This window comes from Gracilinanus agilis, chromosome 6 (assembly GCF_016433145.1).
Source record: "Gracilinanus agilis isolate LMUSP501 chromosome 6, AgileGrace, whole genome shotgun sequence".
Lineage (NCBI taxonomy): Eukaryota > Metazoa > Chordata > Mammalia > Didelphimorphia > Didelphidae > Gracilinanus > Gracilinanus agilis.
The window spans coordinates 254976115-254992342 of NC_058135.1; the positions used below are offsets into that span (position 1 = coordinate 254976115).

The 16228-nt window shown below is 40.4% G+C and overlaps 1 protein-coding gene across 1 annotated transcript in view; it reads left to right on the forward strand.

Moving 5' to 3' along the window:
* Nucleotides 1–1234: 1234 nt before the first annotated feature.
* DNAJC24 (DnaJ heat shock protein family (Hsp40) member C24) overlaps nucleotides 1235–16228 on the forward strand; it is a 75899-nt gene continuing 60905 nt past the window's right edge. The window contains exons 1-2 of the mRNA XM_044681245.1: nucleotides 1235–1277; nucleotides 7430–7568. Of these exons, the coding sequence (XP_044537180.1) occupies nucleotides 7461–7568 (108 nt within the window). The 5' untranslated portion in view covers nucleotides 1235–1277; nucleotides 7430–7460. The remainder of the gene's footprint in view (nucleotides 1278–7429; nucleotides 7569–16228) is intronic.

Consider the following 16228-nt stretch of genomic DNA (forward strand, 5'->3'; position numbering starts at 1 on the left):
TTAAAAAAAAGTTGATTAGAGTGGGCAGCTAGGTGCATAGTTGATAGAGCACTAGGCCTAGAGTCCAGAAAATATGGGTTCAAATCTAGCCTCAGATACTTCCTAGCTGTGTGACCCTGGACAAGCAGTTTAATTCAATTGCCTAGCCCTTGCCACTCTTGTCTTAGAGGTAATACTAAGATGGAAGGAAGGGAAGGGAAGGGAAAGAAGGAAGAAAAGAAGGAAGGAAGGAAGAAAGGAAGGAAGGAAGGAAGGAAGGAAGGAAGGAAGGAAGGAAGGAAGGGAACAAAACATTGCATTGGATGCTAGAGATAGAGTAAAAAAACCAGAAATAACTCTATGTCTACAGGGAATTGAAAAGAAACAATACAGAATACAACCAAGTAAATATAAAATAATGAAAAAGCAATTTAAGAGGAGACTGTTTACCAACTGAAGGGCTCAGGGAAGACTCACGAAACAAGTGACATGAGTTACCTTTGAAGGACACTAGAGATTTTTAAATCTAGTCCTGAAACTCACTCCTTGTATGACTGGGGAAGTCACTTAAAATCTCTTCTTCAGTAAAGTAAGGGAGTCCTGTTAGATGGACTCCGACTCCGGGCTCCTTTCCACTTCTAAATATGTGATCTTATGGACTTCTTTAATCCATGGTTGTTTTGTTTTGTTTTGTTTTGTTTTGTTTTGTTTTTCTCACCTGCAAAATGGGAATGATTCACGTTCTGCTTGCTGGCTTCCCAAGACTGAGGAGGTAAGTGATGTGAAAGCCCATGCAAACGCGAGGTGCCCCTCCTGAGAATTACTTTTGGTGCCCAGCTTTGGTCGCTGCTGAGCTTCCCCCAAGTCTCCTTTCTCTGGGAAGCAGCATTGCCTCGGAGACCTAGAGTCCTGCCTTTGGAATCCATCCCGAGACCAGACTTCAAGTCTCCACGTGCCACCTCTACTCTCTGGGGCTCCAGGTGCTCTCCAGTTACAGGACACAAGGCTGGACAGGGAAGCCCTGCACCCAGAGAGCAGCAAGCTACATGGGCTGAGCCTGCGCAGTAGCCAGAGCTCCGACCTGAGCGGCATCTAGTTACCATGGAGACGGCGTTAAGGTCGTCAGGAAGCTACGTCCATCTGGTGTTTCAGCCTTTCTGGCCCGGCTGGAAACGAGGCTTCCTCTCAAGCCAGGAGGTTAGGGAACGCGGGGGAGGGAAGGTCTCTCGACCTACTTCCGCCGGAAAGGCTGATGCCTGGACGCCCAAACCTTTTTTCTTTCGCGGCTGAGAATTCCGGTAAGACAGTCCCTCGCTGGGTGCGGGGACTGGTACATGATTGAGGGAGGCTGGAGACCAAGGAGCCACCTATGGAGGGTGGGAGGAGGACCTCCGGGGGCGGCCTTCGTTTCGGGACCCTGGCACAGGTCCGGTGCCGGAAGGCGCCCAGCTGTTCCCACTCCCTCCTTTTACAAATGGGGAAACTGAGGCCCAGAAGGAGGCCGGGTCGAGGTTGACTCCATTTTGGACGTCTTCGCCCTAGGTCTTGCGCTGGAAGGTGCTCAAAAGGCCACCCACTCATTTTAAAGATAGGGAATCAGAGATCCAAAGAGACTTAGCCATGATCAAACAGGAAGGAAGCGGCCGAATTAGGATTCACAATCAGGACCCTGTGGCAAGCTAACTCTTATATAGATCTAGTTCCTATCCTGTGCCAGGCACTCATCTTGTCCTTGCAACCATTCTGGGAAGTAAGTGCTACTATTATCTCCATTTTACATATGAGGAAACAAGCAAGCAAGTGAGGTGACTTGTCCAGGGTCACACAACAAGTAAGTGTGTGACGCTGGATTTAAATTCATGTCTTTCTGACTTCATTCCAGAGTTCTCTCAACTGCCACCTTCCCGAAAAGAGAAAAACCCTCTCACCCACTCTTCATACCCTTGTCCTCTCCCTGGCTCCTGGTCGCCCTTGGGATCTCTCACTGGTGTATGCATATAGCTTTTAGTCTTGATCTAGTCATAAAAACAATATATAATAATTAAGAAACAATGTGATACAATATATTATAATGCACAACAAACAATATAATGAAATAAGATGATACAATTTATTATAATGTATAATGTAATAATACTTTTTTAAAATCGAGAGAGGATTCCCCAATTTTCTTTTCTTTCATGTTTTGGAGACAATAAGAAGAGCTCCTTTAGAAATCATTTTCCTGTACTGACATCATAGTAAACAAGCATTTACTTGTCAGGGTATTATAGACTTAGTGTTAGGAAAGGGCCCTTAGTTTTCCTGAAGTCCAAATTGCCATTTTCCAAATGAGGGAACTGTCAAGAGTATTATAAGGTGGGCTGGGGTGGACATGATTGAGGATGTGAACTCGAAACTACCACACCAATGCAACTACCAACAATTTGGAAATTGATCTTGGTCTTGATCAAGGACACATGATAAAACCAGTGGAAATGTGTGTCCGCCATGGGTGGGGAGAATGGGGGGGGAGGGTGTAAAAGGGGAAAGTAGGCGCATGAATCATGTAACCATGTTAAAAATGAATATTAATAAATGTTTAAAATTTAAAAAAAAAGTATTATAAGGGCTGCTAGGTATCAGTGGATAGCCAAACACCTGGAGATGGGAAGTCCTGGATTCAAATTTGTCCAGAGATACTTTCTAGTCATGTGTCCTTGGGCAAGTTACTTAACCCCAATTGCCTAGTCCTTGCTGCTCTTCTGCCTTAAAATCAACATCTCTTAAGATGGAAGGTAAGATTTTTTTTTTAAAAAGTACTATAAGTTTAGGGGATAGTGGGTCTCAGGTACCTGCTGTCTGAACCTGGGCAAGTAATTTAATAACTTCCTGCCTCAGTTTCCTGTTCTGTAAAATAGAGATTAATAGCACCTATATCACAGGGTGGTTGTGAGGGTCAAATGAGATAGTTGTAAAACAGTTAACACAGTGATTAGCACTTTGTAAAACCCTTAGCAAACATAGCAGATGCTTAATAAATACTTGTTCCCTTCCTCTTCTTCTTAGAGAAGGATCCTTAGAGGTCATGAAGTACAAACACTCATTCTCCAGATGAGAATATTGAGACCCCAAAGCTTTAAGTGAAAAAGTTTCCTGCTTTCTTGACATTAATGCTTTTCATTGTTTAGGAAGGACAAGATGGGGTTAATACTAATTGGGGTCTCATCCAAAGAATTGATTGATTAATCAAAAATGACTCCATTTCAAGGAAACAAGCTTTACTATGAAAGGATATAGTGACTGGCTAGTATAGTAAGTAATTAAGGGAAGGGAAGGAGGTGTGGTGAGTAAGGTAGAGAGAGTAAGAAGTAAGAGTTAAGAGTAGAAAGTTGGTAGGGTTCTCAGGAAGGCTTTTTTATCTTGTTTAGTTACTAAGGAAGAGGTCATTTGTTTGGGCAATTGTTGCCCTATATCTCCAGGGAACTGATATAATGATTTGAACCCAGCACCTCCCACTTTGGCCTAGATGGCTTTACCCATGGTTCACTCTGTTTGCCCCTGGGAGGAAAGGGAGGGAGCAAACCACTATATAAATGGATGCTACCTATATGTTAAATACTCTGGAGCAACTTTAGGTCAAATTTTGCTCTTTTTTGCAGCAACTCTAAGGAAGGTAGTGAGTGTGGAAACTGAGCATTATTTGAACCCAGTCCTGTGTGCCTGGAAAACTGAAGCATCCTTACTTGCTGTCTAGATCCCCTAGTCAATGACCTAGATCAGTGATGGTGAACCTTTTGGGGACCTCATGCCATGCCTCACCAACCCCCCCAAACTCCCAGACTGGATGCCCTTGGCCACCCAGCATTGTGTGCTATGCCCCACCTACCCCTACATTGGGAGGTGGGGCCAGGCGCCCATCTGAGCCCTGCAGGGAGGCTCCCATACCCCATAGCCACCTCTTGCTTTTGGGGGGCTAGGGCCAGGCTACCAGCCCTGGGTGGGTTGTGCTCCTCTGGGCCTGAGGGGCAGGGCCCTGCCGCTTTGGGGAGGGAGGGACACTGTTATACCAGCTCCCCACTTTGGGGAGGGGCGTGGCCACATGACCTGCTGTGCTCAGCTCCAGGTAGTGGAGAGAAGCTAGAACATCCCACTCCCTGCAGGCCAGGCCAGCGGCCTGCTGTGCCCACATAGAGGTGTCTGCATGTCATCTTTGGCACGCATGCTGTCGGACCGCAATCACAGACCTAGATTATATCTAAAGTTTGATGGAAGGAGTTTTCCCATAATTGTGAAATCTAAGCAACTCAAATGTCTTATATGAAAGGTGGTCCCATTCCAATCAGCTACTGTTTCTATGTTCTTTTGATTGTCTAGAGCTACTCAGAAGGGTTTGTGGGACATTTCAGCCCACATCATATATAGGGATGAGGCCTTGGACCCGACATCTGGAAGATTTGGGTTTGAATATTATATTGCCTCAGGGACTGTGGGCAAATCTCAATTTCCTTGTTTGGGAACCATCATATTACTTACCTTACTGGGTTGTTGTGAGATAAAAGGATATAAATCTCTTTCAAATTTAAGGCACTCTATAAATGTAAGAACACTCACTTGTCAGAGGAGTGCAGCGATTTTACTTTATGTGTGACTGCTGGCAAGTCACTTAATCTTTGGACTAGATGGCTTTTAGATCATGGACTATTTCATCTGAAGCTGAGAGAGACCTCAGATGCATCCAGGCCAACTTCTCATTTTACATTTGGAGAAACTGAAGTCCAGAAAGATACAATTATTTGTCATGGGTCATACAGATAATAAGCATGTGATAAAAGGTTTGAACTGAGGTCTTGGACACCAGAACAAGTTCTTTCAGCTGTACTATCCTTCCTCTTATAGGATTAAAAATAATCCCAATACTCCAAGGATTATTTCTTATAAGATTTAATAATAATAATTTAAAGCCAATGAAAAATAGTCTCAGTAGAGAGAAAAGAAAAGTTCCCAGACTGCAACACTCAGGAGAGAGCCCCCCATCCTGGAAAATTTATTTCCCAAACCTCTAGATGCCAGATGAGGATACAACTCAAAAGGATGCTGGACAATGCAGCTCAGGTGCATCAAATTTCCACCTACACATTCTTTAGCTCTAGATCTTTGAACTTACATTAACTGTTAACTAAATCTGTGAACTTATGTGAGTTATTATCTGAATCTATTTTCTTCACTTTGTCATAGGTAAAGAAGTTTGATTTATTCTCTTATTTAATTAATTAATTTTTGGAAGCCCTTACCTTTTGTCTTGTATTGGTTCTAAGGCCTAGGCAGTGGAGGTTAAGTGACTTGCCCAGGGTCACACAACTAGGAAGTGTCTGAGACCAGATTTGAACCCAGCACCTCCCATCTCTATCCTGGCTCTCAATCCACTGGACTACACCCAGGTGCCCCCTTGATTTATTCTTTTACCTTATGTTTAATCTTATATTTCTTTGTGATAGTGGAATTAAGATATAATTGTCAAAGATGTACAACAATTTTAATTTACCTGAGGTAAAGCAGGTGTAATGGAAGGGAAAATGTTTTCTCTTCTATGAAATATGGATAATAACACTTTAGGATTTAGCCTAGACTTTATTGACAGTTTAAACCAATGATGGCAAAATTTTTAGAGATGTAGTACCAGGCCCCACCCCAACCCCAACTGCAAGACTGTGCCATGCTCATCTCTCCCCAGAGATGGAGTGTCACAGCCCTTCTTCCCTTACCCCAGACAGGGAAGGGAGGAAGTGCTCCCATTGGGTTGCTGGCAGAAGAGCAGATGATGAGAGGTGTGTGTGAAGAGGGGTAGGGGAGTGACCCCAGTGCTCTTTTCCCCTCCAGCTCTGCTGCTTGTGAGCTGCCCACCTTACCCCCTGTGAGTTCCCATTGAGCTGCTAGGCAGAGGGGGTAGGGATATGAAAAAATGTCTTCAGGCATGGTGGAGAGGAGGAGGGAGCAGCTCTGCCCGAGTCCTTCTGCCTTTCTAGTAGTAATCTTGGGGGTGGGGGTGGGTGGCCCATGTGCCCAGAGAGAGGACTCTGTGTACCATCTTTGCACCCGTGCCATAGGTTCACTATCACTGGTTTAAACTAACCCTTTCATTTTATAAATGAGGAAACTGAATCTCCAAGAAGCTAAGTGACTTGCCCAGAGTCACAAAGGTAAGATAGAGCAGAGATTAGAACACAGTGATTCTAATCTGAAATCCAATGCTTTTCACATTATACTTACCATGCTACTTATAGAAACCTACCTCATAGATGCTTATAATGCCTTTGACAAGCTGGTCCCAAGCTATCATTATAGCCTTTTTGTTATTCCCCTCCCCATACTTTGTAATCCAACCTGACTGGTTTTTTTCTCTATTCTCACTCATGACACTCCATCTCTCATGCACTCACTCCCTTCTTACTTTGCCTCATAGAATTCCGCTCTTCCAGATACAACCCAAGTACAACTTTTTCTATGAATCCACTCTTGGTCCCACTCTCCCAACAGCTACTGCTCTTTCTCTTTCCCAAACTGCCATATATATATATATATATATGATCTTTAGAAACTGGGAGACAAAGTTGAAAAGGAAGAGCATACATTATCTTTAGATTGTAAAGTACTCAAAGGGGACTAAGGTATAAGAAGACTGGAAAGGTTTAGCAGAGGATTTTTTGTTTCATTTTGGAGGTAATAGGGAGCCACTGGAGTTTATTGAGTAAAGAAATATAACACAGCCCTAAACTTTAGAAAGATCACTTTGGCAGCTGAGTGGTAGACAGATTGGAGATGAGGACACTTGAGGCGGTATGAGAACCAGAAGGATATTTCAGTAGTTCAGGATAGAGGTGGGGAGAGCATTCACCAGGGTAGCAGCAGTGTGATTGGAGAGAAAGGGACATATGTGAAAGATGTTCATAAATCCAATGCTATGTCTAGTGTAAAAATGCCTAAGAGTCATACCCTGGGGGATGAGAGCCCACAGGCAAGAGAGATCTCTTTTATTTGGGGGACATTAGAGGGGGTGAAACTTATGAGGAAGTGGTTAGCTGGGCCCATACATGTATACATAAATAATATTTATAGTATCTATATTAATTTATATGTGTATGTATATGTGGTATATATTCTGTTTATATTATATCTGTAGATATAGATGTGTTTTCCACAGCAGTGTAAATTCCTTGGGAGTGAAGATTGTTTCATTCATTGTATTTTTATCTCTACCCAGTACCTAACACATAGATTCTTAATAAATGCTTGTTGATTGATTTTTTTGAAGATCAAATGAGATGACATATGTAAAGTGCTTCCCAAGCCATAAAACTTTATAAATATGGACTCTGTAAACATTTTCAGACTTTCAAATCTAATTGCTTCCTGCCTTTTCCATTAGATTAATGTAAAGTGCAATGAAGTATTTTCAATATTTTTAATGCAGTACATTAAGGAAAAGCCTTGTGCAGTGTACCATGGCATTTGAACCCTTCACGCAAAAGGATTGGTATAGTGTTCTGGGTGCAGAACCATCAGCAAGTTTGAAAGACCTGAAGCAAAAATACCAAAAGCTCATTTTAATGGTAAGTATTTTTAACTTGATTTTGTATCATGTCAGAAAAATTTTTAATGCCAAATAGTACATACATAGCAAGTGCAGAGTGAGATAGTATAATTAGAATGATAGTTTGATTCCATTTAAGGTTTCATTAATATTGGGGAAGATAAGATTGTCCACAGTTTTAACTACTTTTCATTAGCATGTTGATAAGCTACTTTTCTACAGAATCTTTTAAAATTTTTTTTAAAACCATGATGAAATATATCATTCCTCTAATTTTTGACTATACCAAAGATGTTTTGCAAACAATTGAAAAGTGAGAATTGTTATTTTTAATGTTTAATGCTCTGATATTATATGTCATAAATTGTCGTATGGCAAAAGATTACTTTTAAATTGTCTCTTTAAAACAAAATCAAGGGCTCTGTTTATTTTTATAGTTCTCCAGCCACTTAATAGTCTGTTCCAGATAGCATATGTTTAATGAATATCTTTTGAATTACTGAATCAGTGACATCAAAGTGATTTCTATGTCCAAGAATTTCACTGCAAAAAAAAATCATTGAAATACAAAGATTAGATAAAGCTGAAAAGAAGTATATGTTTTAGTCTTTTGCCATCAACTTTAATTAGGCATGTCTGGTCATTGTACAGGCTCTTGTTCATATCAGGAAGAAACAGGAACTAATTTGGGATTGTAAAGGATTAGAAATAGGACCTTATAAAATTAGTAATGGGACCCTATAAAAAGGTTGGAGTAGATGTCTTTCTGGAGCTGCAGAAGTTCTCAGAAGCTGCCATCTAGAGCAGCTTTTACCTGAACAAGAATCCTTGCTATTATGTCTCCAACAAGTAAACTAGATTTTGTGTGAAGACCTCTAGTAAGGCAGAGCTGATTATTTCCCAAGGTAGCCCATTCCTCTTTTGGATGAATCTATTTGTCAGGAAAGTTTTCCTTATTTAGAGTTTAAATAGAAGAGTTCCCAGGAACTGAAGACTAATAGGAAACTCTTAGGATTGCAATTCTGAAGGCAGGAAAAACAAAACAAAACACTTCTGATAAGGAAGATAAAGGAAGAGTAATCTGAAGAGGCATGTAGATGTATGGAGGATTTACCACAACTTATATTTAAGATGGGGGAGAAACATATTTCTGTGTAACCTATGTATGATGGAAGCAGTGGGAGGTAAGAAAATATGAATCCCCCAAATAGCCCAGTCGAATAGAGATACTGTCCAAAGTATTAAGGCTCCAAATGAGCTAAGTAAAGTAGGAGAGTGGAGGACCCCACTTTCTTTGGTAGGGTTGGGGGGATGAAGTATATTGTGGGAGAGGGGAAGAGGATCAGATCCCAAATTAGCCCTGATGAGATGATGACTGGCAACACAGAGGAGACAACTCTTATAGTTTTGACTATTCTTCTTTTTTCCTTAGGAAGGAAAAGAATTTTGGGGCTAGAGAGTTCAGAACAAAAATGGCTAATAGGGAGTAGATGGTCACAATAAGTATGGAGGCAGAAGGAGACTATTTAGCTCCTGAGGATGAATTAATTTCTTTGGGTTAGATGTACTTCCTAGTAAGAAACTAGAGGAACTGGCAGTTGGAATTGTGACACCACCTCTGAGAATACTGTTTCAGAGATTGTGAAGAACACAAGAGAGGTCTCAAGGCCAGAAATGGGCTTGTTTTGGTATTCAAAAGGGGGAAGAGAATGGAATCTTCCAAAGAGGCCAGCAATCTTTGATTCCTGAGAAAAGTCTAGAACATATTATTAAGAAGATGACTAGTGAACTTGTAGATAAAGAAGCAATGGCTACAAAGAATTATTATGACTTCATCAAAAACAAGTTAGGCCAGAAGACCCTTATTTGCTTTTTGAATGAGCTTTTAAACTGATAGATCTAGAATAATGGTTCTATTTCTATTTGAGTTTGACTTCACTGCTCTAAACTGTTTATATCCTGTGTCTTCTCCCCTTATGACATTGACTAAAGCACCTTCACCATTATAACTGCTCACCTCTGCATACTTACCAGCTTAACAATATCCTTCTGAAATCATGAAACCCAGACCTAAAACCATATTCCCAAAGAGCAAATGGAGAACTTGACCATTCATAGAGATCTATCTAGAAGTATATCTCAGTGTGTACTTTTTTTTTTTTTAACCCTTAACTTCTGTGTATTGGCTCCTAGGCGGAAGAGTGGTAAGGGTGGGCAATGGGGGTTGAGTGACTTGCCCAGGGTCACACAGCTGGGAAGTGTCTGAGGCTGGATTTAAACCTAGGACCTCCTTTCTCTAGGCCTGACTCTCAATCCACTGAGCTACCCAGCTGCCCCCTCAGTGTGTACTTTTCCTCCTTATTCTTGCATAAATTCCTAGTCTGAGAGGTCACTTCTCACCAAGGTGACCATCATCTCCACTTCAGCAGCTTCTTTCTTTTATTAGATCTGGAGCAGGTAGCTCTTTCATAGCTCCAACCTTTGACTATGACCTTTTCACTAATATTTATAAAGAACTCAAATTCATCCCATCAACTTTTGGAGAATTTTCAAAAATTTAAGTATTTAAATTTCTCATATTTTCAGATTGTACAATTTTGGATACTTAGTAATAATACTATCTGATACTTTATCAGCTGAAGAACCCTAAAACCTGCAATCAGTTGGTAAAGCTTTTCTTATGCTTATGCTAAGGATCTTGGAGAAGCCCAGTAATCTTGCCACATTTACAAGTGTGAGACCCTACCTTTGCTATCTGATTTCTTAATTCTTTTGACATTAAGGAGGGATCTCAGTTCTGAACATCTCCCCATTGTTCCCCTGGCTGTACTACTCTGGGGCTTCATTGACTTTTCTCCCATGCTTCCTTCCCTTGGCACTGCTAAACATTCTCACCCCCCTTTTTTCCTTCCTTTTATGTATGTGTATGAATGTTCTCTCATTAGATTGTAAGCTACTCCTTGAAGGCAGAGATTGCTTTTTTTGGTATTTGTATTTCTACAGCTTCAGGTGAGTTTTACTCTATAGAACAGAGGTAGGAGTTTCTGAACCTATTTTATGTCATAGACTCCTTTGGTAGTTGAGTGAAACTTGTGGACTCAAGAGGAAGCTAGGTATCACAGTGCATAGAGTGCCAGGTCTGGAGTAGAGAAGACTAAGATTTAAATCTTTGCTCAGATACTTCCTAACTGTATGACAATGGGCAAGTCACTCAAACTCCATTGCCTAGCCCTTGCCACTCTTCTGTCTTAGAATTGATACTAAAACAGAAGGTAACAGTTTATAAATAAATAAACAAATAAATAAGTAAACGAAAATAAAAGGAAAGAAACCTATGGACTCAGAATAATTGTTTTAAATTCATAAAACAATACATTGGATTATTAAGGAATTCAATTATTTTGAATAACAAAAATAGTACCCCTATTTTAGAGTATCTGTCTAACTACCTCTTGTCTGTCCTCTTTCACACAATTTACCAAATAATTTTTCTAATGTATAAGTCTCACAGTGCCTTATCTGCTCACAAGCCTTCACTGACTCGCTGTCCCTAATAATAAATCTAAACTCTTCAGCCTACCAGTTTAAGGCCCTTCACTATGTCTCTAATCTACTTTTCAACCTTTCTTTTTGCCCATACTTGTGATTTCAGTCTCAGTTAGGAAACTCCTAACTACTAATACATATGAATATTTTTGTATCTGAGAAAATGACAAGTTAATTGATTTGTCCAGGGTCACACATCCATCCTGTATACAAAGTAGAACTTGAACCAGGTTGAGCAGGGTCTTCCTGACTGACTCCAAGGCCTGCTGCCTCTACCACATTTAATTAACTCGATATCAGCCCAATTTTATCTTTGCCTTTTATGTTCTTATGTTTTAGCCAAACTCTTCTGATTTATAAATTCAACTCTATATACCATCTCTTGCTTTTATACATTTGGCCAGCCATCCCTCTGGCCTGGAATGGGTTCAGGTTCACTCCCCTTTATTGAAATGCTTCTTTTATGAAGGCTCAGATACTGTCTATTATTTATTCCATGTCTTTCTCTATTTCCACAGCCACAAGAACTTGCTTCCTCCTTAAATTTTCTGATAACAGTTTGTCTTGATCTCTACAACCTTATCACATTCTTTTTTCTATTATATTTATGTAAATGTCATAAGCACTTCTGGTAGGGTTTTTAAGGTATTTCTAACAACTAGGTGGTATTGACATTGGTTGGTAAAATAGTTGAGACCTAAAGAAGAAAATGTGACTTACTTCAATGACTTCTAGCTTTTTGGTGTGATACAGGAGATTGTTGTCCCTGGGCTGCCATTTCTTCATATATACAATAAAGGGGTTTTGACTCTATGATGTTGAAAGCCCTTTCAAGGATTTTTTAATTATTCATTTCAACTAGAACTTTTGATCCTCATCTAGGAATCCTTGAAAATACTCTAAATTAGGGTTCACAAATGTAGAGTTGGAAGAGACTTAAAGAGTTATTCTGTCCAGTCTCCCCATTCTATGTCCTCTGCCTGTAAATCTAGTTGTCTTTCACACTACAGTCATGCTGTGTGAGCTCATCTCCACACATGGGATAAATGAGGATATTGCCAGCATTATTGTTGTTAGCCCTCCTTGTGCTACCATCTCTACCATCGTTCTTTGCTGAATGAGCAGGCTCTTCGACTTCTCCAATTGTCTTTTTTTCAAGTCTGGCCTGTTTTGTAGTTATTATTCGTTAGCCACATATAGAGGGGAGTCTCGATACTGAGGTTCCTTTGTACATCTCTAGCCTCAGGAAACTGTTATGCCAACCATTGCCCTTCTGTTGGATCATTAGCTGGACCAGGATGTTGTTACTGGTTAATCTTTCTTATGATTACTATTGTATGCAATTTGTAGTTCAGTAGCTTACAGCAGATACTTAATAAATGCTTGTTGATTGGTAACAGTGACGAAATATTTAAAAAATGAGATAATTATTCACAGGTCACTTATTAAGCAACATCAGTTATCTAGGACATAGCTAAAAGTCAATAAGTTGTCAGAAAAAGGTGCCAGAGTAGCCAATATCGATGTTATAAAAAGCTGTACATAAAATCTATTCTGGGGACAGTTCCTCAGCCATGATTCAGAGCCTGATCTTATCACTTATGATAAGCTTGATTATTTTGTTTCTTAGCCCAAAGCAGATTAGAAATAGCAAATCAAGGAGAGATGTGAGCTGGTAGAAGTAATAGGAAATGACACTTGACAGCAAAGAAAGCAGAACTTTTTTTTTTAAATAGCATAAAGATTTTTTGGGACTTGAAAAGGGCAGCTGTCACAGAAGTTACCCCTGTGAGGGAAGATCTACCAGTGGTGGATAGGAACCTATGTGGGTGGTACTTCAACCCATCAGTGAGATACTTCTCATCTGCGTCCTCAAAGTCTTCTACAATGAACTTGGGGAGCCCTCTTCTTCGAGATCAGAACCTTCTAGTAGCCAAGAAATTTGAACTTTGCAATGGGCAAGGCCTCAAGCACGCTTTCTTTAGAACGGACATGATCTTGTAGCCAGTGCATCTGTGGGCTCAGAGACCTCATGCTTTCTAAAAGTCCCCTGTGACAGGGAACCTGCCACCTCTTGAGGCATCCCAGATATAGTCATGGACACTTAGTCTTGTCGGGAGTGTTTCCTGCCACCTGACCTAGATTTGCTGCTTATCACTTCCTCTTATTGCTGCAGGTTCTACTCTGTGAGGCCAAGTAGAACAAGTTTAGTCTCCTCCATAAGATAGAATGTCTCCTCCACAGTAGAATGAATATTGTCTAGGGACTAGCAAAAGGGTTATTTTAGGAATTTATTTGAGGTAAGAGAGAAAAAGGGAAACTACCCTAACAACTAAGAATCCCCCTTCAAGAGATCAGCTCTGGCTTCTTCTGTTGCTTGGTCCCAGAAACTGACTCTCTCTCTTTCATTATCTCCTAACTTTATCACTAGCTAACAAACAAGGGAATAACAGAAAGGTCCCCAAGTGCCCACTCCCTCTGGAGTCTGGGCACTATGGCCAAACTGAAGCACAACTATCACACATTCCTCTTTGTTGGCATTGAAGATCTGTAGAATGAGTTTAGCTGTTGTAGTCTCCAAAGATGCCAGGGAATTTTAGGTTTAGAAGAGCTGTTTCCTCCCAGATCCTCCCTGCCACCCTGATTCACCACCCAATCCCCCAGAAAAGTGCTTGAATGCCCTCCCCAGTAATTGGCAGTTGAGAATCTTCAGAATCTTCACCAAACTCCCTCCTTCACTGGCCTCTCTCAAACGGAACCTCTTCAAAATTCCATGAGGCCAGCTTCAGCTCCAAATCCCAGATGTGTGTTTGATTGAATCCTTGAATTGCTCCTTTCCAACTCTTACACTGAGTCTTTTCTTTTCTCAGTCTACTTCAATTCATTATGGAGTGCCTGCTGGGTGCCAGCCCTGTGCTAAGCTCTGGGGATATAAGAAGAGGCCAGACAGCTCTTCCCTCAAGGAGCTTACAGTTTAATGGGGCAAACAATGTGCAAACAACTCTACACAGATGCATTACGATAATGAAAAGAGGGAAAGCTCTAGAATTCAGAGAGCTAAAGGAAGGCTTTCTCTAGAAACTGGGACTTAAGTGGAGCCCCTCACATACCAGGGGCTGAAGACCTTTCACTGGCTCAGACATTCCCTGAATTCTCAGCATTCTCCTTTTAGTGGTGTGCCCAGAGCAAGCCTAAGGCCAGCAGAGTGCAAGGAAGCCTGCCACTTCTCTGGTCTGGAGCATGGCCCTTTTTCGTGTTGTCCCAGGTCAGTCCAGCTGCTCAGGCTGCCAGGCAGTGCCTTGAGTCATATAAAGTTTTCAGACTGCTCAGAGCCCTAGATGTTTATCAGAAGAGCTGCTGACCATTCACTATCCCCCTCCCCACCCCAATGCCATTGTGAAATCAACTTTGTACTCAAAGTGTAAAGCTTTCCCTTTCATCTTGTTAGATTGCAGCCCATCGTGCTAGCCTGTTGAGATCTTTGTGAATCCTAAGTGTTACCTAGTCTTATCTGTTCCTCCCAGTTTTTGTCATCTTCAGATTGTGTGACCATATCCTCCCTGCCTTTATCCAGATTATTGAAAACTGTGTTAAATAGCATGGAGTCAAGCAGGGATCCCTGTCTACTCTGTGAGTCTGCCCCTCTGACCAGGGCTGTGTCCTTCTGCTTCTCATTATCTACCCCAAATCTCTTCCTGTCCTCCACAAGAAGAGTATGAGTTACTTTGTCAGAAGCTTTGGAATAATCTAGGGAAATCATATCAGTACCCTTTTCCCCATCTAGTGTAGTAACTCTGTGAAAAAAGACTGTGAGGCAAGTCTGGCATGGCCTGCCCTTGTGGTTATGCTGGCCCTTTGTGATCGCTGCTTTCCTTTCTCCATGTGGGCCAGCTGTCTTTTTAATGATCCACTCTGGAACTTTCCCCAGAGTGAAAGTCAAACTCATTGACCTTGTAGTTTGCAGATTCTTCTTTTTCCCTTTTTTGAAAATTTAAAATACAGTTGCCCTTCTCCAACATTATGATACCTCTCTTCTTTCCCATTATCTTTCAGATATTCCTGCCTGCCTTGGGAATCATATTTGAGGCTTCTTTCTGGGCCAGAGAAGGCAGTTTATCAGTGTTCTCATTTCCTCACTTACCTTGGGTGCCCATGTTCATTGTCTCATTCCAGTGCTCTGCTGAACATTACCTAAGAGCTAATTAGATTTTTTAGCTGCCATAGACTAGAGTTTTTTGTTTTGTTTTTTTTTCAGATAAATGCTCAAATAAGAGATTATCCTAGAATTGGAAAAAATAAAATTATAATGGGAAACCAAACCAGTATCTGGGTGCTACTTATTAATAATTTTTGGTGCTCATTTTGTGGACCAATGTTTGATGTTTACATTTCCACTTGGTGATTTGAATGATCTTGTTTGCTCAGTCTGTGTTTTCAGCATTAAGGCACAACACAATTGGATAGTGTTAAAAACAGAGGACATGTGACTGACTAGTATCATTCAGTGTCCAACTTTCATAAAAAGGCACATTTATTATTTATTCTTAGTCAAGTATAGAAAACTCCTCGTTTAACACCTGTTAATTAGTGTTTCTAGTGAAATATTCAAAATAACTGAGACTACAGAGTTTACAATACATGGTGAATTAGTAAAGATTGCTTGTATGTTCCAAGTTTTGTAAATGTCCTCCCTACTTAATAAATGTTTTATACCTTCTCATTGAATTCTTATTAATAATTTTCTTTTCACAAACTTAGGAAGGAGCTACTATATTCCCTGTGCCCCATGCTGGGGGAAAAAATGACAAATAAGTCATAGTCACTACCTTCTGGGGCCACATAATTTGGTAAGGGGGAAGAAGATTCGTGTACAGATAAATGTAATACAGATTATAATACAAAAATATGCTTATGAGTTTAAATGAAAAGAGCATTTTAATAATAATTTAGATTAAATTGTTATATGCAAAATAAATTTTAAAGATATTTCTCTACTAACCAGCAAGATTTAATATATTATAATTTACGGAATAAAAATTAAGATCTTTTCATCTGATATTTAACATTATTAATAGTACTTGTCATTTTGCCCATTAATAATGGGATGACTATCTTTTCTTCCTTTTATAAAGA